The sequence below is a fragment of the Podarcis raffonei genome, chromosome 2, assembly GCF_027172205.1.
Source record: "Podarcis raffonei isolate rPodRaf1 chromosome 2, rPodRaf1.pri, whole genome shotgun sequence".
Taxonomy (NCBI): Eukaryota; Metazoa; Chordata; class Lepidosauria; order Squamata; family Lacertidae; genus Podarcis; species Podarcis raffonei.
The window spans coordinates 83,978,103-84,005,959 of NC_070603.1; the positions used below are offsets into that span (position 1 = coordinate 83,978,103).

Genomic DNA, 27,857 nt, shown 5'->3' on the forward strand with positions numbered 1-27,857 from the left:
AGTTGAATCCTTCCTACTAGCTTGCATTGTTAGTGGAGCAAGAAGAAAAAAGATTATCTTTCTAATTTTAGAAGATATGAGGATGATGTGATTTTTTATTATTTTTTTTGGTCTAGAGCAACTGTAATGAATTTGAAGCACTTACGTAAGCATGTGAAATATAGATTATAAGGAAACTGTTCTAAGGAGATGTAGGATTTGTGTAAGGTGGCCCAACAGACTGGGATCAGGAATTGACTACAAGGACAATTCAATTTATGAGTTGAATGTGCCTGCTGAAATATTACTTAAAATTTCCTTATGTTCTGTCAAAATTCTATCAAACTAGAGGCTGTGGCACCAAGGGTATGTACCATCATACAAAGTGGATACAGTAGCAGGACACTGTGAGAGAGAGAGAGAAAGAAAGAAAGAAAGAAAGAGGGGGAATATGAAGCAAAATAAATGAAGAATGTGACATTTTAAAGAGAGAAGTGTTTACCGAACCGGCTAAACATAAAGCTACTTATTTTAAGAAGGCTAGGGATGGCATTAACAGATTACCGTATTTTTCGCACCATAGGACGCACCGGACAATAGGACGCACCTTGTTTTAGAGGGGGGAGAACAAGGGAAAAAAATTCTTCCGCTCTCTGCCCAGCGCCCCTTCAGTGAAGCGGCAGGAGGCGCTGCGCAGAGAGTGGGAGAATTTCCCCCCTCTTGTTTTCCCGCTCTAAAACAAGGTGCGTTTAAGGTGCGTTCAGGCGGCTACCTTGGAAGCCTAGAGAGCTAGAGGGGTCGGTGCGCACCGACCCCTCTCGCTCTCCAGGCTTCAGGTTCCTTTCGACCTGCTCTTTGGGGCTGGCGGGGGGGAAGCCCACCATCAGCCCCAAAGAGCAGGTCAGGGAGCAGCGGAAAGGCGCAGCAGAGAGGCTGCTGCCATAGTCACGCGTCACTTCTCCAGCTGGGAGAGGGTCCAGGGGCTATGGCTTCTTTAGCCCCGCACGCGCTCTCCCGGCTGGAGAGGTGACGCGTGCCTATGGAGGCTCCTGTCATAGGCGCGCGTCACCTGGGAGAGGGTCGCGGGGGGCTTCTTTAGCCCCGCGCGCGCTCTCCTGGCTGGAGAGGTGACGCACGCCTATGGAGGCTCCTGCCATAGGCGCGGGTCACCTCTCCAGCCGGGAGAGGGTCACCCTCTCCCAGGTGAAGAGGTAATGCGCGCCTATGGCAGGAGCCTCCATAGGTGCGCGTCACCTCTCCAGCCAGGAGAGCGCGCGCGGGGGGCTTCTTTAGCCCTGCGCGCGCTCTCCCGGCTGGAGAGGTGACGCGCGCCTATAGAGGCTCCTGCCATAGCCCCGCGTTACCTCTCCAGCCGGGAGAGGGTCACAGGGCTATGGCATCTTCGCTCTATAGGACGCACACACATTTCCCCTTCATTTTTGAAGGGGAAAAGGTGCGTCCTATAGAGCGAAAAATACGGTACGTACTGAGCTATGTAAGGCACAAGCAAATGAGATGCTGCAATGTATATTTGGTACCTAAGGCAGATCAATATTAACAAAGACTCGGTTGTTTCATTTAACAAATCTGTTAAGTTATTCTTTAGATAATGGGCATGCATCCTTCTATCCACCCCCACCTCTCCCCAAAAGACAGAATGAGACAGAATGAAATAGAACCTAATATAGACTTTTTCGCATGTTCAGGATACGAGGGGCTTCATAATGGTTTGAGCTAAGTAATTATTAGAGATGTGAATAATCTTACTACTTACTACACATTGTATGGGGTGGTTCTCATAACAAGGAGTGTGTAATCCTATATATCCCTGCCTGCTTACTGAGGCTGTTGGGGGAAGTCCCTCTTTGCTGTGCTCTATGGTTCATAGCCACCAGGAGCCATGTGTTCAGTATTGTGGGCCCAATTTTATGGAACTCCCTCCCAGTTGAGATCAGAGTGACCCCATCGTTGAATTTATGGTGCCTACTGACAATTTCTTATTTCAGCAGGCATTTTAATTAACGTCTCATTTCATAGTTTTGATTGATTTTCACCTTTTCTGTTTTGTATTTTTTTTGTAAACTGCTTAGAAACTATGATAGTTAAGTTCTATATAAAGTGCTATAACAAATAAACACTGTAGGTCAAACTGTGCCACAGCAAGATAGCACCAGTGGGTGGGCTGCCAATGAGAAGCATCAGCTGTTTTGTTCCACCTTGGTCTCTTTTACTGCTGTGCCATGCTGAGCTAAGCCAAGGTGTGGCCACTGTGACCTCATACCTGTATTATTGTAATATACTCTGAGTGGGGATTCCCTTGTTTAAGGCAAACTTTTCCCTGAACTTGAACTTCTGATCTTATTGTTTTAACAGTTTTTAAAACTTTTTCATTGTCATGCTTTTTAACTGCCTTGATTCATTGTATATTTTAATTAAGGATGCCTTAATGCTTCATGTGTTTTATTTATTTCATAAAATTTATATACTGCTTGATTGTGTATTAAAAAACTAACCCTCAAAGCGGTTTACAAAGAGATAAATTTACAAGACAATAAAACATACAATAAATAAAAATACTAACACACATTAAAATTCACATCAGCATTTCTAAGCATCTAGGCTTGTCTAAACAAGAATGTTTTTAGCAGATGTTGAACAGAATACAGTGAAGGAGCCTGCTTTATGGATAGATTTTATAATTGATTTTATAGCTGTAAACTGTTTAGAATCCAGTTTGACAAATACCGTATTTTCCCATGTATAAGACTAGGTTTCCTCCCTAAAAAGTAATGTCAGAAATTAGGGGGCATCTTATACACAGATACATCTCTCCCCCATTTTCTTAAATCTGAGTCCCCTAAAATATACATGGGGGTGTTTTACAGACAGAAAAATATGGTAAGTGGTGCATATAGAAAGAAAGAAAATTTATTTTAACGTATTTTTAAAATTAGTCTCTTTTATCCTATCAACCAATGGTAGCAAAAAACGAATAATGAGCAGCCAAATCTTTTCCAATAGTTTTAGATAAAGAGTCATGAATGGGACCTTCAACAACAAAATGTATATCCTTGCCTCCTAGTAGGAGTTCTTGCTTTCAGGGAGTCAGCTAGCTGTTTTTCTTGAGAATATTTAAGCAGCAAGGAACTGAAGAAGTCCAATTCTCTGTCCCCTTCCACTTTTTCCTTTTTTAAAACATCTTACACAATATTCCTTGGCTTCTGGAGTGTTTAGACATTAGTGGGCTATTTCTTGGTGGGGGTGGGTGGGGATTGCTGCCTTTGGGTTTTAAAACATATATTCTACCTGCATATTTTGAGGTTTAGCTGTACAGTACATGCTGAGGCCTCCCTCTAGTTTCCTAGAGGCTCTGCTTTAGCATCAGTCCTGCTAACACTCAAACTGCCCGAGTTTGCTATTAGAGGGAATGATATCACACACAGATGTATTATTGTAGGAAGAAACTAAGCTTGAAAAAATCAGCACTGAAAAAAATGCAAAGTATGCATTCCAAGCTATATAATCTGTTACTAGATCCGATCTCTTAGAGAGAAAGCAATCATATGACCGAATGGAATAAAGTTCTAGGCATACGACTGGAAATATCATTGTAGGTTGGCCTCTACAGTATCCCCAACTTTGACTGAAAATAATTATAAAGTGACTTTCCTATGACATTTTATTTTTTATTTGTTTAATAGATGTTCATCCTGCTTTACTGTAAACATATAGTCAAAGTATATAGTTAACATTTGTCGAACTTTCAACATCAAGAGCCATAATAATCTGCAACATTCCAGTCTCATAGTAGCATCAGTTAACCAATCCATATGCATCGCTTTCAATAGTCATAAATCTGCTGAAACAGTTTCATGTGCCTATTCAAATGTGGGAATGGAAGGAACCCGACAGACCTCCCCAAAGATGCGCCTGCCAACTGTTTGTCTGATGGTGAAGGGACACAGAGCAGGGCCTCTGAAGCCAAGCTGGTTCACAATGGAGTAAATATCCAGAGATTGGCAGCACATTTTGTGCGAAGGAAAACCTTTTTTTTGCACTTAGTGGAGGTATCCTAGGATACTGCTGGGGAACCTTTTTTGCTGCCGAGGGCTGCATTCACCTGTGGGACCACATTTGGGCAGAACTGGAGGTGGCACGGGGCAAGGCATGGGTGCAACTCTCCTCTTGTTTCAAGATGGCTTGCATGCTATATATGCTTGGTGCTTGCTGTAGCCCCCTTCCAGCCACCCATCTTTCCATTAAGCTCAGTATTATAGTGTGAGGGCTGAGATTGATTTTGCTTGGCAAGCCTTGCTCTATCCACTGAAGCTGCTACTTGCAACTGGCTTATAAATTCATCTGGCATGAAGGCAGATCTTCAGAAGAGAAAGTTTTGAGACACATAGTTGCAAAAATATGACAAGCTTATTTCCTAAAACTTTTTTTCTTGTCCAGTAGGCTCTTTTGGCCTTGTTTAGTCTTTCTGGTGGTGCATACTGGCCTTCAAATATGATAAGGCTAATCAACCTAATCATGCAACCTTCGGCATTCTTCAAGGCCTACCAGTGCTGTGAGTCACTTCTCTGGAGCAGACAGAAAGAGCTCTCCTTTTTCTTCTCCTTTCTGTACTATATATTTAACCTTTCTCTGATGGTTGTACCATTTTTAGAATAGCTGAGGAAAAGAGGTGATGCCTCATTTAATCTTTGCCAGTTAAATCTTTAAAGTGCTTGAAGTGACCTTTTGAGTTGGGGCACTCTTCTTAAAGCATAAGCGCTCCATCAAAAAAAGAAAAGAAAAAGAAAAACATATTAAAGCTGGAATTAATACTGACCATGGTAATATTTGAATGCTCTTTACAATAAAGAAAGACTTAAGCAGGGACTGTAGTTCAGTGAAGCTTGCTATGAAGCACTTTTGAATCAGCTGAGCTAAGGAACCACAAATCATTATTAGCATAAGCCAAGGTTCATAAGTCAACAACAAACCATGGCTCTGTGTTGCATTGTTGCATGTAAACTAGGCAAATGAATTGACATAATAAAAAAGTAACTTGAATTGAGTCAATAACTGGAGTAGAAAATACCAGGTATAATCAAGTGCTTGTTGTAAAAACTGAGTTTAATGTAGAGTACCTATACACACTCTTCTAGTGCTGAAGATGTCTAGAAACTGTTTCTTATTCTTTGGATCCATTCTGAACTAGATGTCACAATGATTTCAAGTCCATTGGAGGTCCCTGCAGCATCATCTAGTTATAGCCTGGCAGAGTCATTTCAGTTGTTGCAGCCTGAGGATAGACCATGGGTAGGCAAACTAAGGCCCGGGGCCCAGATCCGGCCCAATCGCCTTCTAAATCCGGCCCGTGGATGGTCCGGGAATAAGCGTGTTTTTACATGAGTAGAATGTGTGCTTTTATTTAAAATGCATCTCTGGGTTATTTGTGGGGCATAGGAAAAATATAGTCGGGCCCTCCACAAGGTCTGAGGGACAGTGGGCTGCCCCCCTGCTGAAAAAAGTTTGCTGACCCCTGGGATAGACCCATGACAAGCACTTCTCTGTGGCAGTTCCCTATTTATGGAATGCTCACTCCAGTGCAGTGTCTCCCTCACTCATTAACATTCAGGATTTTTTTAAAAAAACTTCCCTTTTTACCCATGCATTTGCTGGCTGAAATAGACTGTAACCAGGCACCTTGAAATTACATAGCTGTGAGGATACAAACCCATTTTAATGTATTTTTAGATGCTCTTTAATTGTTTAAAAATATTTAAAATATGTTTTATTTTTAACTGTACTGTTTTACCACTTAGTGATTTGCCATCTTGGGTTCCTTTAGTAGAAAGGGCAGGATATAAATTTAATAAAGAACCATAACAACAGTAAGAATAAGTTTGTAGTCTTTGTTTTTTACTGCTAATGGCATATGAAACCTTTTCTGGCAGCCTTGAAACAGTCACATTATGCAGACTTGCTAAAAAACGTCTTCAGTGCCAAATGATGTAAAAAGTGGCTAGTCAAGTCATCTTATTCAATGGAATTGTGAGTGTGGGGCCCAGCTGCTGCTTAAGCAGTGACACTTTTGCTTTATAACAAAAAGGCACCTGTCTGCATCACCATACTGGTTTGGCACGTTTAGCAGTTTTGGAAGGCTGCGAGGCTGGCAGAGATCCTAGAGGTGTAATATTACAAGGGGAAAACCTAATCGGAACTTTATTGCATAGCTGCTTCACCCTAACATATTGTGTATGTCAGTATATGCGACTTAGTTCACAGCAGTCAAGCATATATATTATTATTTGTTGATGCTAAAGAAAATGTGATAATGCCTTGGCTGTATATTTTGGAAATCACATTTGTTCTCTTCCATGCTTTGCTTCTAGAAAGGCTTGTTATAGGGGAGGTTATTCTCATTTACTAAATTATTTTGCTCTTGCTTATTACATGTGTTATTTGCCCAAGGCAAAAGAACATATTTTCAAGATTGGTAGTAAGTTGCACTTTTGCAGTAAAATTGTAATTGCTGTACTTGGAGAAACTGCACTTGGCCCTCTTTCCAATTAATTGCTCATATTCCCAACTGAATGCTCATGTTTCAAAATACAGGATGGAGAGAGATGAAGTGTGCAGTTTTATAACAAATCTTCAGAACCTGTATTGCATAATGCAGTACTCAAATACAGTGGTACCTCGGGTTAAGTACTTAATTCGTTCCGGAGGTCCGTTCTTAACCTGAAACTGTTCTTAACTTCGAGCCCCACTTTAGCTAATGGGGCCTCCCGCTGCTGCCGCGCTGCCAGAGCACGATTTCTGTTCTCATCCTGAAGCAAAGTTCTTAACCCGAGGTACTATTTCTGGGTTAGCTGAGTCTGTAACCTGAAGCGTATGTAACCCGAGGTACCACTGTATGTTGAATCAGTTACAGCTCTCATCGGCTATAGCCAGTGTGACCAGTGGTCACAGATGATGGGGGTTGTAGTTAAAATCATCTGGGGGGAACCAGGTTGGTTTAGGGCTGATTTAATGGATGATTATAACCATTCACAGTTCTAGCCCCAAATTTGTGAATTATTTTCTTAATAGAACTTAATAGAACTACTCTATGCATGTCTGTATTATATTTAATTTTTAGGAAAAAGACGTGCTCAAGGCAGTGGAATGACATGGAACTGCTTTTCAATTGGGGATTTAAAAATGCTCAGCTAGCAGTATGTTCACTTTAAGATGGAATCTTTCAAAATAGTACTTTACTCTGTCTTACTGGAATTATAGCCACATTTTAGGGTGTTTTTTTTTAATAAAACAAAAACCTGATGAAGAAAGCTGGTGAATTTTGAAGGTGAAGATGTTTAAAACTGGTATGGAAAAATCTTGAAAGTGCGATTGTGTTGGAACCGTCCAGAATTCGTGGCATAAGAATACTTGTCAATTCTTAATGGAGACAACATGACAAACTTTAGGAGGAGAAAAATGTCTAAGTAGTAATTTGTAGCTATGGTGACAAATGTCTTGCTGCAAGTCAGCCAGATATATAAAATTACTTGTAAATTAGAACTTTATATCAGCTTTTTCCTTGAAAAATCAGTGACAGGGATAAGAGAATCTGTAAAGTGTACTTTTCAAGTAAAGAAAACTGTGTACCTGACAAGAAGGAAAAAAGATGCTACATACTGTTGTTATGACTGGTATATTTCAAGTTCTAAGGTTATGTACTAAATGATTGCTGGAAAATACACTAACAATTTTTTTCTATGCCCATCCCAATTTAGCACTTTTAAATGATGTAATCAGCCAAGTAAATCAGTTGACGTGAGATATTAATAACTCTTGATAATTTGTTTGGCTTGTGTGTGTGGATGACAGAGGATGCAAATTGGTGATGGGAGTGGGGCAGTAGAGGATTGCTATGGACACTTCCTGTCCTATTGTGTGTTGGAATCAAATCAACCCACAGCAGAAGGAGAGACAGAACTGTAGTCCTGGCCCTCTCCATCAGCTCAGCTGAGATCAGCAGTTTTGACTCCGGTACTCTGAACTCCTTGCATTCCAGGTGGTCATGATCATAACTCTGTAACTAAGAACTAGTCTCTGTGTTTGCTTTCTCATTTCCCCTCTCAATCTCTTTTCCTTTTGTGTTATGTCTTTTATGCTGTAAGTTTGGGAATAGGGATTGTCTTATCATTGACATTAGTAAGCTGCTCTTGGATAGTTCTTCTCAGTCAATCCAGATATTTCCCCTGTAATCATTTCAGGAGTGGAGGTCAGCTGAGCTTTCTCCACCCTTGCGCTTGTCATCAGGGGTTTGAGTTGAGTCCAAGGAAAAAGGTGAATGCAAGAAGAGCCCTGCTGGCAGACCAAAGGCCCATCTTGTCCAGCATCCTGTTCTCACAGTGACTAGCCAGATGCCTGTGCGAAGTCTACAAGCAGGCCCTGAGCGTAACAGCACCCGCCAGCTGAGGTTACCAGCAAGTTGTAGTCAGAGACTTACTGCCTCAGATACTAGATAGCCTTGTCCTTCATAAATTTGTGTCAACTCCTTTTAAAGCCATCCAAATTGATGGCCACCATGTGTGTTAAAGTTCTTTTTTCAGTTAGGTAGTCATGTTGGTCTGATGCAGTTGAAATAAATAAATAAATTGTACAGTAGCACCTTAGAGACCAACTAAGTTTGTTCTGGCTCTAAGCTTTCATGTACATGCACACTTCTTCAGATACAGAAGTGTGCATGCGCATGAAAGCTTAGACCCAGAACAAACTTGGTTGGTCTTTAAGGTGCTACTGTACAATTCATTTGTGAAGTTATTTTTCTTTGTCCTGAATCACTCAGCATTCAGCTTCATTAAATGGCCCTTGCTTTTAGTATTGTGAGAAAGGGTGAAACACTTCTCTATATCCATTTTCTTCATACCTTGCATACTTTTATACACCTCTATCATGTCCCCCATAGTGGGAGAGGTTTGCCAAAGCCTCTGTTCACACAAGAAGAAAGGGGAGGGGGATTTAAGAGTTCCTTGTGTCCTGAGTTGCATGGAAGTGACTAGTGCCCAAAAGCCACTAAGCCCTTCAGTTCTTAGTTAATTCAAAAGATGGTCTCTCTTAAAAATTAGCTGCTGATCAAAGCATTGCACCAATTGTTTTCCTCTCTCACATCTATTTTGATGTTTACAATCCGCATCACTAATTTGCAAGCTTGTCACTCTGCATTCCTTACTGCTAAATCAAGAAGTTGTTTAGCAACTGGCTGGCCTTACTTAAGATGAAATTATTTGCTTGTAACAGATGTGGAAACAAATGGTCATGATTGAATGTGGGTGTACACAGGCAAATAACAGTAAATCTAATTACCATTTTTACACATTAGCTTGCTCACCCCAGGCCATGATTCCATACACATTTCCATCTTGGTAGCATTTCTTGGTGTGTTTTTTTGGTAAAAGTGAAGGCTGCTTCTAGTCATAGTTTCATTCCTTATTAAGATTGGCTTCTGAAGCTTTTTTTAAAAACACGCCCTGTTCTGTATGTGTTGCATAATGTAGTGCCCTGGTTTATGGGAACATTTCTCTGAGATCTGTTTTCTTTATTTTTTTTTAAAGTATCTTACATTGCATTTATGATTTCATTGCTCTTGAATATGGTTCTGATGAATTAGAATGTGATTCTAGCTCCTCTTCTCCCTATGCTAAGCAGCTGTTGAGATTCCTGAATGCTAAATGAGTGGTAATCACATGAATGCTACTTTTGTTGTTCATTTTTTATAGCAGTTACTTTTTAAGAAAAGTTGTACAAGGGAAGTGATGAATGAATTAATATATCAAGAAGGTTTAAAAATATAATCTTTGTGACTTGTGACTAGGCCCGCACTATCAGTCTCATATTATAGATGGAGGCAGGGAAGACTGCTAAGACAATAGTGGGTTCCTTAATTAATGCCACAAAGTGGGTTTCTGGTGAAGGTAAGATTTGAATAGGACAGTGGGGAGGGAAGGAAGATCTCAACATATTCTTAAACTACTACAGCTCTTCAAGTGTTTAAATAAGGAATCCAAACATTAGGTATAGTTTACACCAAGTTTCTAAATAATTATAAGAGTTATATTAGGAAGGAAGGGGAAAACAGAAAATGTGTATCAGGATCTTGTGTGTGTATTGTTTTTTAAAAAGGATGTCAAAAATTTGGGAACAGAGTTACCGGTTCTATGAGAAAAGAAAATGGCAGAGTTGTGAAATGGTAGATAAGTGGAACTTAAAAAGAAGGTTCAGATAAGAGACAATTGAGCAATGAATTAAGATAAATAAGAGTGAGGACGAGCACTAAGAAAAATGTTTAGGAAAAAAATATTGTGAATGCTAACTGAAGCTGCTGAATAGAGGGAAGGAAAAGTGAAAGAGGAAAGAGGTGAAACATAGTAAAAGACGAAAGCATAGACGTAAAGGTAAAGGACCCCTGGACGGTTAAGTCCAGTCAAAGGCTGCTATGGGGTGTGTTGCTCACCATGTTTCAGGTCGAGGGAGCCGGTGTTTGTCCACAGACAGCTTTCGCAGTCATGTGGCCAGCATGACTAAACTGCTTCTGGTGCAACTCGTCCATGATGGAAACGCCGTGTACCTTCTCGCTGCAGCAGTACCTATTTATCGACTTGCACTGGTATGCTTTCGAACTGCTAGGTTGGCAGAAGGTGGAACAGAGCAACGGGAGCTCACCACCATTGTGTGGATTCAAACCGTTGACCTTCTAATTGGCAAGCCTAAGAGGCATAGTGGTTTAGACCACAGCACCACCCGCGTCATTCAATAGAGACAGACACTTAAAATGCAATCCTGCCCCTTTCTACCCAGAAGTCCCACTATGTTTAAAAAAGACTTACTCCGAGGACTTCAGATAAAGGACTGCAGCCTAAATGTGGAGAACGGAAGACCATTAAATTCAATGTTAGTTTCTAGTTGGGTATTTTCCAAAGATATTATAAACTGATGTTCAGGTAGTCAAGAATATTCTGTGTTGCTGATTAACTTTGAGCATGTTAAGCCTTTAAAAACAGTGGACTGCCAGGTCACATTGCAAAATACAAGCCATGTTGTAATAAGTCTGCTATGCACTCAAAAAACATCTACTATGTGTCTGCTGCTAACTTATTGAATGAGGGCAGTTTAACAAGCAGAAAATCAGATTCTAATGAGCCATTGGATGAGTTTGATTGAGCAAATATGCAGCCTAATTCAGATATGATGCCTCAAGGCCCTTACTGATTAATGGAAAGAGGAATTACCAAAGGCCTCTGTCTACACATGTAGCAGAATGTGGTGGTAGGATGGACTGCACAACTTTGCTCTTTGGGGAGGAGAATTCTGTCTTTGATTGCTCTCTTAAAGTTAAAACTCCTGAAAATTATTAACATTCTTTCACATGTAGAGATGCGGTATAATTGAAGACTGATAATACATAGAATTGGCTGAGAAAATAGTTGTATTTTGGAATGAGAAATCATAATAAAACACTGAGATAAAATGTATGTGGTATAAAAACAAGGATTTTAACTCTTCTTCCTTTTTATTTTGAGTCTCATAATACAAGTTGCTTGCCTAAAAGCACCAGTTTATACAATCATTATATGATGATTTTTATTTATTTTGCCACGTAGAGATGTTCTTTAACAGGGTCATCTTTGCAGTTTCTTCATTATTATTTTTAAAGAGAAAACACAGGTTTTCAGAGATTATCTCTTTAATGGATCTCTTCAGTGCTGCTAGAGATCTAAAATGTTCTGCTTCAAGTACAGTGACTTCAGGGGTCCAACTTTTTGTGGCCATCCAGGCTTTCTTCAAGGTATTCAACAGCCTGGGAAATTATATTTACGTTAAATTATATTATATTTGTGTTCCTTGCTCCAGGTGTCACAAGATCTTTGTATCTTCAAGATCCACAACTTAGTCACTTGCCCCTGAGGGTAGGGTAGGGAAATTTATACTACCTCTTTCCTCACTGGAATGTTAAGTTGTAGTGATATGGGTGTGTCAGAATAAAACAGAACTAGAAGCCAGTTCCTTTACCAGCACTAGTATAATATTCTCTTGGGTAGAATTAGCATGCTTATTTTAGAATGAAAGTCTGTTTTCAATATTTCATTGTTTTCAGTATAGGTTATTCAACTTTTAGCTTTCATTTGCTGGAAACTAATAAAAGTGAGACATACTATAGGTCAGCTGGAATGGAAGGATGAATAATTGTGTTGAAAGTAGAAAACATCTGTGCGTCTCCTGAAGTATATTGAATTAGTTATGTGTCTGATTTAAAGGTACAGATGCATGACCTTTGTGGGTTGAAAACAAATACCAAAATTCTACACAATGGAAACTCAGATTTTGTGCCAAGAAAAGCTGATTTTTTTTGACACACAATGCACTGAAAAAGCAATACTTGAGATAAATCTTAGGGAGAGGTCTGATCCCACTGGGTCTTACCCACTGGGTGGACAAGTTAAATACAGTTTGCAACTGTAAAGACTACAGATTTTCTATCTGCAGTAACTAATTAGTGGAGAAAATTTTTAAGAGAAAGTTCTGTATCTTGCCAGGGAGATTAAGAAATTTAAGTCATTTTATTCATTTAGGTTTATTCAGATTTGCAGGAATTGATTTATTTCATCTCATTTTTTCTGTTTTCAATATTTCATTTGACTATTTGTTTTAAACTATTTGTTCTGCTCTGCCAAAGAAATGCAGCATTTTGAGTTAGCTTATGTTGTAGTTTACTTGGGCCAGAGTTAACTTCAGTTAGTGTTACATTCATTCTGTTAATCCTTTACTGTACTTTGTGATGGTCTGATGACTAGATATAAATAATCCAATTCTGACTTGCATACATTATGCAAATTGAACTAATTTGCATACGTTTGCTGTTGGCGGTTGTGTTGCTTTGCTGAATGTGAAGTGGCTAATCACCTGAAGCTCTGCCTCACACACTTGCAGACATAGCCCAAGGTTTGAACTTCTCCTGAGGTGGGAACTACCAGTGGTGTCAGCAAATATACATTGCCAGACCTCACTTGGCCTGCCAGCAGGGAGTGTTTGTGTGTGCTTTCAGCAGAGAGGAGGAACATCTAGCCCATAGACCAATTGCTGCTCTCAGGGCTTCCCAATCTTGCCCTCCAGACTCTTCCCCATCCACCTTTTCCCTGCTGTTGGGCTGTTATCTATGGGCAATTGAACAACGTTCAGAGAGCTTGGCCCATCAGATATTGTAGCTCAGCAGTGGGGAAGAGGAAACATGGTTGAGTATGCACGTGGTGCAGTATGAAAACAACAACTCTTTCTAACCTCATGGAGCTGTTGAGAGAGAAGGAGATCACTCTCTTCCTCCATGAGCAGTTTGTTGTGAGAAAGGGAACCCTTTTCCAGCAAGCAGCATGGAAGCCAAGAGAGCTGAATGTAATGTGTGTGTGCACATACTGGCTCTGTCCACTTTGGGTTTGGCACTGCCTACTCTTGGTATGTTGCTTACACCAAGGGAAGGTGGCCTTGGTGCAGGGCAAGTTTCCCTTCCCTTGGCTTACAGGTTTCAAGCAGATCAGGGCATAAAGTTAGGGCAATGTTCCTCAAACTTGGGTCCTTAGCTGATGTTGGACTACAACTCCCAGTATCCCTAGCTAGAAGGATCAGCGGTCAGGGATGATGGAAGTCGTAGTCCAACAACACTGAGTTAGGGTGGGATATCTTTATGTAGAAGCCTGCTGGGACTGATAATATGTTTTTGCACCTTTTGTGTTTTGTGGTTGTAACTATTTTATTTGTTTTATATGCACATATTTTATTGTTGTAACCAGCTCTGAGACCTTGTAGTACAGGGCGGGTAAGAAATCTAATACTGTAAATAAATAAACAACTTCATCAAACATGTTTCAAGCCATATTTAAATAGCGGAAAGGTGGGATAAAAATACATTAGTTTTTAAAAAATCCTAAATAATGAAACTTTCTGTACATCCGAAATTGAGGAGAAAGCTAGACTAGAATAGTTCACACTGATGTGCATATGGAGGGGCATTTAGCCCTGTGATTCCTCTGCCTGCAGTCGAAGTGTTTCAGTTCAGGAACAGTTACCACCTCATTTGTTTGTGGGAACTAGGCCAAAGTCAGGCAGAATGTGAACAATTTTATGATCAAAGTATTTAACAAATATATTACAGTGTACTGTCCACCTGTGACAGTTCTGCTGAGTGACACTACTGGTACATCAGGGTGAAAAATAAAGCTATTCATTGCCATTACTTCCACATCACAGGACTCTATGGGTTATTTAGTCAGATTCCACTAGGATTTTCTGCCACTTGTATTCAAGATTTCAGCAATCTGGTAAACCAAGGAACCTGGTGTTTCCAAATCAGACGCTAAGAAATCACTATTCCACAATTAGCTTTCGTTCGTGCATTTGTTCATTTTTTCCTTTTTTGGTAAAAATATTTATTCTTCTCTTACGCCCCATAAACACTGGTAGGCTTATGTTCAGAGTACTTGCATTTGAGTAGACTGAGTAGAAGATTAAGACACAAGAGAGGAGCTCAACTAAAACAATGGATGTTTGGCAACAGTTGAATGAAGCTATGGTATAGGCTCGGTGTAAAGTGATGGAACCTATCTATATCACTGTTGTTATTGTTTTAAAGAAAACTAGCTGCGTTTGTGTTAGAAATAAGGCTGCTGGTCACTGGTGTAGTGTAATCTAGGAAGAAATTATAAGCAAACTCTACAAACTGTTCTGTTGAGGTATTTTATTCTTTCCTAATGAAAGGAAGTAAATTTAATTTGCTTGATGTTTCAATTTCCTGTTGGTTCATTTGATACGGCTGCTGTGTATATGCTTGTCTGATAGGTATTTCCTGTCCTGTGTGTGATGACATGACTAATTTATTGCCATGGGGCGAGATCTAGTTATGGAAGTGTGTGTTGGGAACAAAAACACTGAATGTGAAGAAGGTATATCAAAGGAGAAGGGTCAGGAGTGGCACTTGAGCAAGTTTTTGTAATGGTCATCTGCCAACCTACTCTAATGCTTGAAAAACTCCTAGAAAAATAATTGTATCGCACACACACAAAAGTTTAAATCTTTTAGAAATCTAAACCAGTAATCTCTTAAAAAGAACTGTATCTGATTGTTGTGCTGACGTAGGAGAGTAGCTGTGATTCTCAATTATGCATTCCTAAACACCATTTATTTATATTTCAGATATTTACATGTATGTCAATATGTCCATTATTGCAGCTCATAACTTTTTAACAGGCAGTTAAATAAGAAGTTATTTGTTTCACTTGGATGATGCAGCACTTTATGTCAGGTGCGGGGAATCTTTGGCATGCCGGATGTTGCTGAACTACAACTACCATCATCCTTCGCTGTTGGCCATGCCTGGTGGTATGGATGGGAGTTGTAGTTCAGGAACATCTGGGGGACCAAAGGCTCCCCACCTCAGCTTTATGTTATTCATTGCTATGTTTCTTTTAAAAATCTATTCTTGTATTCTCAATCCACTACTGTTTGGGGTATGTAAAAGATTTTCAAAGCGTACTGAAAAGCATCCACTCACCTAGCAACCAGTGTATGCAAATATATTTTGGTGTGAAAACATTTTATGTGCTATCTGGAGAATCCCCATAACCTTTACAATTGATGCTTCTGGAGAGAAAGGAAGGAACTTGTGTTAATAGATTTACTTGGAAACTAAGCAACTAAAGCCACTTCCCCTTGACCTCCACGAAGCCATCACTTTTTATTTTGTTCCTTTTCACTATTTGCCTTAACTTTCTCTTACCACACTATGACACCTTGTATAATGCTAGTATCATCTAAAACACTGTCTTAGTCTTCTCAGCCCCATCCAGAACTCTGCTGCCAGCTCATACCCTCTCTCTCATCTCTCAGTCTATACAATGCACTTCCTTAAATATCTGCATTGGTTTCCCATACTATTTGCATCCATTCCCCACAGCCTTCCCCAAACTATCTTTTCATGTTTATTTATTGATATATCCTTACATTCCTCCAAATCTACCACTCACAGTCACCCAAGGGTCTTCTGCCCTCTGAAATGATTACATATCCCATTTTTGTCCTTGAACCAGGACGCTCCACCCAGTACATATTGCTATCTCTTTCAAAGCCCACCTTACCCATTAAGCATTTGGCTTTAATGGTTTAGTTGTCACCCCCAGTTACAACAAAGCTGTCATCCCCAGTTATATGTAACTGTGCTTGCTCACCTTCATCCCATATTACGCTTGTCTTGTACATTCTTCCTTTCATTCCTTGCCTTTCTCCCCCACTTTTGTTTTTCTACAACTCTCAAAATTAGACTCTAAACCTTTTGAGGAAGCAACTCTTTACATTTGGTTTGCTCTGAAAGCATTCATGGTGCTGTAGTAGTAGTAGTAATAATAATAATAATAATAATAATAATAATAATAATAATAATATACGGTATGTGATAATAGGAATTATTGTTATTATCATTACTTCTTAATGTGTAGTGGGATAATTATGCATATGCTATTTTTATTTACCCATTTGTGGACTGACGATCATTTTAAAATTGGATTTGCCTTTAGTCTTTAATGTAACATTTTTCTTGCAGGTGACTTAAATTTATCTCTTTTTCTTACAGTTCTATCTTCAAGACACTAAGAGTAGCAATGGTACCTTTATAAATAGTCAGAGATTGAGCAGAGGATCTGAGGAAAGCCCACCATGTGAAATTCTGTCTGGTGATATCATTCAATTTGGCGTAGATGTGACGGAGAACACGCGGAAAGGTAAGGGTACGGATCAATTTCTTTCCTTTGTTTTTAAGTTGAGAATCTCAAGTATGTTCTATCCATAAGCAAGCTTTAAAGAAAAACAAAGCACTTAGTTTAGATTTGGTATTTTACAGTATCTTCTTAAAAGCAGTATCTTCATGCATCCAGGCAGATATACCATCCTGATTGGTATTATGGTGCTGGTGGAGATGCTTTTAACCCTTCCAGCTTTTGTCAGAACCATTTGTGCTGCTGTCAAAACTGCACCTCCCTTATGAGTGCTGATTAGAAGAACAACACACACAAATGCAAATAAACATTTAAGAAACCATGTAGTGTGGCAGCGCCATTACATACTTATGGTATGTTATTAGTTAGCCCTAATAGTTTTATTGAAAGGGAGCACAGAGGTCCTTTAAATAAAAGAAAAATAAATGAACACCTTCTGTATAAGCATTGGATTTGCTGTTACTTTTCTGCATGTTGCCTATCCTGTAATGCCTTTTTTTGCAAACAGATAATGCTTTTAATTCCAGACAAGTGTCAAAACATTACAGAAATCAGCAACGTCTGAAAAATAAACCGGTGGACTTGCATAATTTTCACATTTTATAAAATGTGATTTAACGGAAGCAGTCCATCAGAAACTTGATATGTTTCCCAATTGTTTTAAAATGAAACCTGTAGCTTTTTCATCAGGATGACTGCCTCTTCATGGACGTCTGAACATGTTTTAATCTCAACACTTCTTTTTGTACATTGGGTGTTGTATTTGATGATATTTATCTCTAAATACCCATCTTGTTTGTTTTTCTTAAGTTAGTGAGAGGGAGAAGTAGAATTCAGTGCCATAGAACTACTATGTGATACTTTATTTACTATTATTTATTTCCTGCCCCTTCTCCAAGATCAACATTTCAATGCAGGCTTCCAGCAGCCACAAGAAATTAGGATGGGAGAATATGATTTGTCCAAGACCACCCAGCATGCTTCATAGCTGAGCCCAGCACTCTATAGCACATTGGCAATAAACTCACTATTTAACACTTGTTTGTTTGTTTTTAAACTGGCTAGTCTGGAACATACAGTGTATGCTTTTCTTTTAGCTGGGTTAGATGTATTTCAAAATGTATTTACACATGAAAGTAGTGACCACCATTTGAACAAATTTGGCAGGTAATTCTCTTTTCAGCATTTAAATTCAAGTCAATATATCACTTAGGATAAAAACTACCTTTTCTATTTAGCTTCCTTTTGCCACGATGCATGAAGCCAGTGTGCTTATGCAAAAACTTGTTGTGCACAAGGAATTTACCTACATTTCAGTGGCATCTCCTCACATCTTATGGATTGATGCTCTAGAGAGGTTTCTATGACATTTGAGCTTGAGTCAGGAGGGCTGCTTTTGGAAGAGGAACCAAAAAACTATAAGTGTGTAAAATACTGTTCCTGCTGCTTCGGATCTCTTTTACCTGAGGTGGAAATGCTCTTCTCAAGCACATATTATCATGTATCTCTGACTATGCTTTTTACAGACTCCTCTAATTGTTGCAAAGTATTCTTTTTGTTCCCCAAATTAATTCATCAACATGCCTGAAATAGTATAGGGTTTCTTAGTCTTACTCTTTGTGATCTAAGGTTGGTCTTGCACACTTAGGCAACTGATCTAATTTTCATGTACTTGTTTTTGCATAACTTTTGAAAACTTGTGGTTTTCAAGCTTGTGGTTTTTTGTGATCCTCAAGAGTTGTCTGAAATGTTGCCCAGTCTTAAACAGTTTTCTGGTGTCTGCTGTCTGAACAATTCAGAATTGGATTGACATCACAGAGTGGCATGGGCCTTAAGTCTGTCTGAGCTTTTTGATACCAACACCCAATCATCCTCGGTTTAACTTTGCTTGTACACTTGACTGTTTTATTCTTTGTCAGACAGAATTACTTCAGTGTTATTGAATGTTTCGTTGTTTCCACTTTTCAGTGACTAATTTTATTGAATACTTACTTAGAACTTACAATGTTAATGTTCTTTCCAGTCACCCATGGATGCATTGTCTCAACAATAAAACTATTTCTCCCGGATGGTATGGAAGCTAGGCTACGGTCAGAGTAAGTGTAACTTTGCAGTTGTTCTAATATCAAACATGTTTCAGATGGTTAAGAATTTCTACATACCAGGACTAAAACTGCTGTCTAATACAATGACCTTAATATTGCAGAGCTAGGGACATCACCACCCGTTTTGGTATAAGACCCTAAGTGCTCATCTGTTTCGAGACATCCGATTTATTTATTTATTATTTATTTCACAAGATTTATATACTGCTTGTTTGTAATAAAGCCTCAAAGTGGCTTACAAAAAGAAAGAACAATAAAATTACCAGTAAAAAAAAAGTTTAAAAAATCGGGAAAATAACTATATGAATCCCTGTAGACCCATGTGTGTGGGTAAACAACAAAAGAATCGTCTGGGTGCCTACATTCAAAAAGTGGGGCTAGTATACAGAGAACCCCAGTAGCAGAGTATTAAACTCATAAAAATAAGCGGCACGTTAATGTTAGGAATATAGGATGTTAGACCTTTTTAACCCATTCAGCTGCACACAGCAACTGGCCTCTTTCTACCCCCCTTGCAATGAGCAGACCACATGCCGTTAAGTTTAAAATGCTTTACTTATAGATTCAAAGTCTCAGTCATGCCTTATTCCACGCAGCAACAAAGATAATATAGGCAAAAACACATTTGCGTAGAAAATGCAGAATATGCTGTAAGCTTGGGAGCAATCTTACACACATCCTCCTTAGTTGGTTACACGGTGCAGCAAGAAGGGGGAAGGAGGAAAGCAGCTTCACTTCTTCTCTGGGGGCGAGGGGGCATGTCCTAACTGAGTCTATTTAGCAATGCAGCTGTGGTCCTTTACTCAGTCATGCACTAACTAGCACTCATGCATAGTTATGTTTTACTGTAATCTCCCACAAAAACAACTATTTAAAACTTTCAAAAAATAATTAACACCAACGATAAGCTAAAAACCAGATTAAAACACATGTCAGCCTTCTACATGTCCAGATAGGCTTGCCTAAACAAAATGTTTTTTAGCAGGTGCCGAAAAGAGTACCTACCTGATGTCCATAGGCAGGGAGTTCCAAAGTGTGGGTGCTGCCACGCTAAAAGTTCATTAGCTTAAAAATGAGGGAAGTGTCTTATGTGGCACCTGTAACAATGCCAGTTCTGCAGATCGAAGTGGTTGTGTTGCTGGATGTGGCGTAAGGCGATCTCTCAATTAAACTGGTCTCATGCTGTTAAGGGCCTTATATACTGATAGTAAAGTGACACGCTGGCCTTGGCCCAGCAACAAATCAGCAGCCAGTGCAGGTCTGAGCAGAGGTGTTATATGCTGACAGGATCCGACGGCTGTCAGCAACTGTGCCTCAGCATTCTGCACTGCATGCCATTTCCAGGCCAAGTGCAAGGGAACCCCACACAGAGTGCATTTCAATAATTCAGTCTGAAAGTAACCAATGCATGAATTACTGTGGCTGGGCTTTCCTGATCCAGGAGTGGTCCTAGCTGCCAGACTAGTCTTAGCTGGCAAAAGACACTACTAGCCACTAAGGCTACCAAAGCCTCCAGTGACAAAGCTGGACCCAGAAGCACCCACAGGTTGCAAATCCGCTCCTTCAGGGACAATAGAAGGATATAGAAGGATAATAATATTTTAAACGGTGATGTTTTTCTTCTACAGTGTCATCCATGCTCCCTTACCAAGTCCTGTTGATAAGGTAAGTCCTAGAACATTTCTTTCTTTATGACACATAGACGTAAAAACAACACTTTTAAAAAGAGCCAAGTGCTTTGAAAGACACATGAAGGGAATATTGATTCCTGAGTACATCTCCTCACCACTACCACCCCAATAACTTCCAAACTGTTTGAAAGTGTGGGCGTCCTGCTTTGAGGATGCCAGTCAAAAAGTGGGATGCAGAAAATGGTTTTGAAGAAAGCGTTGAGACAGAAATGTGCCTGAGGGCTGCACGCATTCCATTTTTTATATAAGCACAATTTTATGCCATCTCAAATTGCTTTTTAATTTTTGTTATGATAGTGAAAAATGTTACCTTTTAAGCCTTAAAAGCAATATAAGATAAATTCAACACAGCAAAACTTATGAGGGACATGTGTACAGACTTAGGAGGACACATACAGATCAGCAGTCTTACATTGTTCTTAATAATAATAATAATAATAATAATAATAATAATAATAATAATAATATATTTATATCCCACCCTCCCCAGCCAAAGCCGGACTCAGAGTGGCTAACAACAGTAAAAATAGCACAGTTTACATGAAATCACAATTAATTGAAATACATTCTAAAATCATCAGTACAAATCAATACATTCTAAAACCCATCTTTTGATAATTCCCGGCCCCTTGAATTGCTTTTTGAAAAATAAATCTTGTTTGTTTGTTTGTTTGTACCCCACCCATCTGATTGGATTGCCCCAGCCACTCTGGGCAGCTAAATGAGTCTTGTTATTCTTTATTAAATTTCTGTACCACCCTTCATCCAAGGATAGCAGGGCAGTTTACAATATAAAAACAAAAAATATATAACATAGTAACGAACAAAACCAAGAATATATTTTTAAAAGTTAATATGTGATTGTAGGAATTTGTGTAAAAGCTACATTTACAATGTACAAGAAGCCTGCACCTGCTTTGTTTCTCCCTTCTTATGCTGAGGCAAAACAGACAATGATTGCTGACTTAGCATTGCATTCTGAACCAAAAATCATGGTTTGCTTTACTCCAAACAAACCATAGTGATAAGCCAAAGTTGTTTTTTGGCTATCCAGTTAGGGCTTGAAAGCTTTTTTTAACATAAGATTTCTCAGACAACCCAAATATAAAAGTCAGAGGTAGGATGTTTAATACCATGAGTTTTTTATGTTTAGCCTCCAATACTGTGCTACAGTTGTATACAGTCCTAAAGGGTGCAGTACCCAACAATTTAATTATAGATATCCTTAATTAACTAATCTTGTTGTAAATATAGATTAAAGACCAGTGCTGACTGAAAAGCTGGCTTGTGCTTTACAGGTACATACATGTATTCTTTTACAATTGGCTGGGTGCGTACGGTTTCTTGCACAATGGACATTCCAGTACCATGACTAATATCATATTAATATGCTCTATCAAGTTGCTAAGCAATTTACTAGCTTAATTTCTTCAACATAAGAAAGGTAACAGAAATCTAGAGAAATAAGACAAATATACATAAAACCAGCATGTCAAAAAATGAAAAGAAAGAAAATGGAATAAAACATCTTTAAAAAATGGGCAACTTAATTAGGCTTGGGTAGGCTTGCTACCCAGCAGATTGCTTCATACTAACTGTTCTGTATACAAAAAATGGAATTCTATTTACCTTTCAAATAGTTTATAATTTGAGGGTGGCCAGCAAACAATGATAAAAAGAAAAAATAGGGGTAACTGTTAGCTCAAAATAAGGATGCTCTGTAAATGTATGCATGTGTCCTTTTTTCTTTATTACAGTAGCTTGCATTTATGCTGATATTAAGGAAGTCCTTGCAAACGTTTTAGAGGATAAAAGCCTTTTTTTGTTGCAGTTTTGCTATTAACTTCATAAATCAAGTGAACTACTGATGACAGGCCTTCACTTGTTTGCATAAGTGTTTGAATGGATTAAGAGGAGAGTTAAACAACCAAAATAAGAAAAGAAGGGAATGTGTTGATTCGGTTTAATTTATATACATTGAAAGTATTATGGGTTTCAGAGAAATATGTTCTTCAATTTCACAGGTTGCTGCTAACACTCCCAGTATGTACTCTCAGGAACTGTTTCAGCTTTCTCAGTATCTACAGGTAACTTTTCTTTTGGGCATATGTATAATTCCTGTTCCTTTATATTGTATAGGTTTGACTGAGTGTTCTTCTACATAATCAGTTAGGAGCTTCTGTGTGGCAAATATACTAGGAGTAAGGCTGAGACTGGATCAGCTAGTGACATCATGCATATAATGGACTTTCTTGTTATAATGTTTGAAATTCTAGAAAGCAGTTCCAAGTGTTTTCCCTGCCATGCATGCACTATAGTCATAATTAGTATCTGTAGCATGCAAGTATTAACCTAATCTCAGCTCATTGTTATGATTAGTATTCCTAACTTCTGTCTCCCAAGTGCAGCATCTTTCAGTCTTGCCCCCAAACTGCTGTAGCTGCTCCCCAACCAGTCCCCCTGATATCTGATACCCACTTTGGCAAGATACCCAATGAAATTTAAGGTAGATTGGAACAACAAGTTGCAGGAGTGAACATGTTTCCTGCAAGTCTCCTAAGCCCCATTCTCAATTGGCATTTTCCCTTTATATCCTAGTAAAATGTATCTATGGGGAGTTCTAGTATACTTAACCGACAAGGAATAAAATTAAATGCACTTCAGCTCTCCCAGAGGGGCTATCTGGCATTACCCCTTTTGTATTCCCTTTGATCCATTTCTTCCTGGACTGTAGACAAGAGTGAGCCATATAAATCTCTCTTTTCTCTTGGCCTACGTACACATTACCAGCTTAAAACATCTAGGTTTCAATTAGGATTGAAGCTGGCTTGGGGAATAATGCATCAAAATGCAGCATTTTATAAAAACAACCGGATAGTTATGGATTGAGACTAATGCATGTACACTGCTTCCAAAACCAGTGGTGGGAATGCAATCAATGCAGGGTTACACTCTGGAAGTTTCAACAGTTTTAATATTGACTTCTGGAAACCGCCTGTGTCAATTTTCAAACCTCTGATTGTAGTAGTATTGTGTGCAAAATTGTTAAGTGCAGCCAATTTTGGGGGTAGTGGTAAAGGTGTTGTATTTTGAGCTGATTAAGGAGAAGATATACAGGCAAACATCCCCCCCATTTACACGTGTTCAGTATGCACATTACTGTGTATATGCACGTTGTGCTGAACAGAGAAGTGAATTTAAAAATTGCTAAACTTGCCTCAGAAGAGCCAAGAAAGGTCAGGAAAAGGCGCAAAAACAGCACCTAGCAATCTCACGAGGCTTTGCAATTGCAGTCACAAGAGCCCTTGCACCAACCGTTGAGGCCTGTAGCGAGTTGGAGTTTGAGGAAGGAGGTTGAGAGGGAATGATTGTGGTGGAGTTTGGCAGAGTTTGGGGTGGAGATGTTCAAGCCATTCTTTGAGGCAGCACCTAAATGCAAGGCGCCATCACCTTCCTTTGGTGACGACAAACTCAAGAAGCAGCGAGTGGTGCCCACGCTGGAGGCGAAATTGCAAGTGCTGGACTGCTTCCAGGATGGCATGAGTGTGTGCGCCATGGCATGCAAGTTTGGCAAGAATGAGCCCAGCATATGTGCCTTTAGTATACGGGAGAAGAAAATCCAGGCAGTGGAGCAGTGCGTACCTGTACACCTACAACTGCCAAGGTCCCAGCCAGGCACGGGATGAGGCCCTGGTGAAGGTACATGAGGCCCTGGACCTGTGGCTAGATGACGTGAACTGCAAGTGTATCCTTGTCGACAGATACACCTTGCACAAGAAGCCACTCAGGCTGTATGTGCACTCCTGTGATGGAGCTCCAAGCCAGCTCCAGTTGGCTGGCCTGCTTCAAAGTCACTTCAATTTAAAGAATGTTGGCCCCTGTGGTGAAGCTGCATCCATGGACCAGGAGGCTGCCCAAGTGTGCCCTGAACAGCTGAAGAGAGAGAAGCACCAGCTGCCCATCACCATGTTCCTCTGCAAGACACCACCAGCCCTACCCAGTGAATTTGACCCACAGCCGAGCACCTTGGGGTACTGGTCTACCCCACTTGGTTTTTGAAAATCATCCTCTAGCAATGAGGAAGACTGAGTGCCACCATTTCTGCCCATCTGGTACTGGGCTGTTGGTTTTTCAAAGGGTTTTTCTAGGGTTTCCAGAGGTTTAGAGGGTGTTTGCAGACTTTTCCAATGGGTGCTCCAATTATACATGATTTCATGTACAGTATGTACATGGTAACTCGAAACACAACCCCTGCATAATTGGGGTTGCCTGTATTCCTATTGACTACCAAGCCCTTTTAAAAAAGAAGGGTAAAGTATGCCACCTAGTGGTTTTCGGTAAAGATAACTTTGAACATTTTGGTGAGAAATTGGCCTTGTTCTTTCAGTTTCTTTGAACTTTGATAGCTGCTGAGCTGCTTTCTTTTCCTTGAAACAGAAGTAGTCCTTGAAGTGTTTTTGTCTTTAAAACTCATACAAAGCCTACAGTGAGATGGGCCCCAACATCTGTAAGAGGCCAGAGCACATTCTAAGCATATATGGGAACCTGAGTTCATTGATGTCTCAGCTCAGCCAAAATAATCATATCTAGTTATAAACACTGAGGTACAAAAGACAGTGTGTTGAAATCTCTCACCCTTTTAAACCATTTAACTCTACTTTATAAGTGCTGATATCTATTGCTACTGTGTTGTACTAATAGGATTTTTTTTTGGTTCTTATGCAGGAAGCCTTACATAGGGAACAAATGTTGGAACAGAAATTGGCCACCTTGCAGCGATTGCTTGCTGTCACACAAGAGGCATCAGATACTAGTTGGCAGGTATTTTGTGTGATGTTGATTTTGGACCTTTTCAGATAGTGCACCTACTTATCTGTCATAACTATAGATTACTGTGAACTAATCTGAAGTGTAGTTAGCAATGCTGTAAAGCATGGCCAGTGGTTAGGGGCAATGGGAGTTGGAGTCAAACAACATCTGGAGGACACCACTTGGCTTCCCCGGTAGTATAGTATTGCATAAAACCCACGTTCTTATTAAATACTCACTGTGTGTTTTTACTGTATTAGATGCTGCTAATTTATGAATGTGCTTGAATTTCTTTCTAACAGGCTTTGATAGATGAAGATAGACTACTATCAAGGTTAGAGGTTATGGGAAACCAACTACAAGCATGTTCAAAAGTACGTAGTTTGCTTGGATTTAGAGTTTGAGAACTTGGAGTACTTGATAATATCAAAACATGTATTATTTGTTTAGCAAATATAAGAGGGAGCCTTTCTGGATCAGATCAAAGGTCCACCTAGGTCAACATCCTGTATCTCACAGTGACCATGCACATGTTAACAGGAAGCCTACAAGCAGGGCAGGGAACCATTTGCTCCACTGTTGCCACCTCCCCTCATCACCTTTAAATTTAGTGACATACTTCCTCTAGACATGGAGGTTTCATGTAGCAATGATACCTAGAAGCCAGCGATAGGGGGGAAACGAACTCTGTGTACTCAAGGAATTGTATGATTTTGGTGTTTGCTTTTATTGGGTCTATGACTGTATAATGAAATTTGTCCTGGTTGACATTTTAAAAGCATTCTAAGCCAGTGGCCATTTCCATTCAGTGTGGCAGTACCAGGATCATGTTAGTTCTGAAAAAATGTGTTTCGTCTTGCCACTCACTGTTCCTTCTGTTTTCACATTCAGTTTATTGTTTTCATGATGAAGCTTCATTTAAATGTAAGCCACCTTGAGGTGCTCATAAAACCAGAGTACAGTAGTACCTTGGTTCTCAAACTCAATCCATTCTAGAAGTCCATTTGACTTCCAAAACGTTCACAAACCAAGGCACGGCTTCTGATTGGCTGATTGGCCCTGGAAACAATGCCAACAGCCGAAACAAACGTTCGGCTTCCAAAAATTTTCACAAACCGGAACACTTACTTCTGGGTTTGTGGCGTTTGGGAGCCGATTTGTTTGTCAACTAAGCCGTTTGGGAACCAGGGTACCACTGTATCCATTATTTGGATAAATATTTAAATTATCCATCATTTAAAGTATTTAAATAAATATTTAAATTTAGTGTGCATTTTACTCTGATTAGATAAGTTATTTTAATCTTTGTTCCTCAAAAGCAGTGTTGACTGATTCACATTAAAACAATTCTAAATCATCATATAAATTATCAAGTCAAATGACTGCTTTATATGCAGACTTTATACTCTGCAATCTGTGCATGAAGTGTTATTTTCACTGCAGCCATGAGAGCAGGGGGAGCTTATCTGGGATAGTCATTCAGTGCTTTCTTAAAATAGCCGGAGCAGAGCAGTTTTTTATAATCAACGTGAGATAGCCAAAGATCTTGGGTGTCAACTAGTGGCTTAGCTGCGTGAGGCAGGATTTTATGAGCAGGCCTATCCAGAGACTTTGTACACCTTTCTGGTCCTCATTTGTATCCAAGAATTACCACAGATGAATGGGGAAAGAAAGAAAAAATGCAAAGGTATTAAGAGAGATGTAACCATCTCACAGAATCCTGTAACTCCATTGTTGCTTTCTGTGGTTTCACTGCATGTTTTCTCAAATTCTGCTTCACAGATCTGGGCTGCTGCAAAAGGAGCATTGTCATCATCTTAATATTGGTTAAGAGATTGGGCACTTGCTATGATAGCATCTTCTCTTCCCCCTTCCTTCCTCGGGAGTGAATTACCTGCTTAATTTTGCCTTAAGAACTAAGTGAAACATAAGCATAGAGCTTTAGTATGGTTAATGTTAATATGATTCTTGTTTAATCAAGATCTACAATTACATTTTAATGCTTGATTTAAATCCTGATTAAGCTGGAGCCTTGGTTTTTGTTATCTGCAGTTGAGCAAACATCAGCAGACACCTTGCAGTTAAGGTCTCTGCTGATGTTTCTTTAACCATAGTTTACATATGCGTGTGTCTTTAATATAGTGAAACCTCGGTTGTCGAACATAATCCATTCCAGAAGCCCGTTCAGCTTCCGAAACATTCGAATCATGGCTTCCGATTGGTTGCAAGAGTTTCCTGCACTCAGCGGAAACTATGTCGGGCGTTCAGCTTCCAAAAAATGTTCGAAAACCAGAGCATTTACTTCCGGGGGTTTTTGCATTCGGGAGCCGAATCGTTTGAAAATGGAGCTGTTTGGGAGCCGAGGTTTGACTGTATTTCCTGAAAAGGAAGGGAGTATGCATTTCCAAAGTTAGCTCCTGGCTGCTAACTATGGTTAAGGAGTCAGTGTTATGCCTGCACCTCTCTCTTACATCCCTGAA

At 39.6% G+C, this 27,857-nt stretch overlaps 1 protein-coding gene across 21 annotated transcripts in view; it reads left to right on the forward strand.

The window, feature by feature from the left end:
- SLMAP (sarcolemma associated protein) overlaps positions 1–27,857 on the forward strand; it is a 96,996-nt gene that overhangs the window by 27,418 nt on the left and 41,721 nt on the right. For 11 of the 21 annotated variants that reach the window (XM_053377888.1, XM_053377902.1, XM_053377887.1 and 8 more), the window contains exons 3-8: positions 16,631–16,784; positions 18,796–18,868; positions 20,506–20,542; positions 22,593–22,655; positions 25,294–25,389; positions 25,680–25,751. In XM_053377888.1, coding sequence (XP_053233863.1) covers positions 16,631–16,784; positions 18,796–18,868; positions 20,506–20,542; positions 22,593–22,655; positions 25,294–25,389; positions 25,680–25,751 — 495 coding nt within the window. The remainder of the gene's footprint in view (positions 1–16,630; positions 16,785–18,795; positions 18,869–20,505; positions 20,543–22,592; positions 22,656–25,293; positions 25,390–25,679; positions 25,752–27,857) is intronic. The other 10 variants (XM_053377891.1, XM_053377893.1, XM_053377899.1 and 7 more) reach the window with 1 other exon arrangement.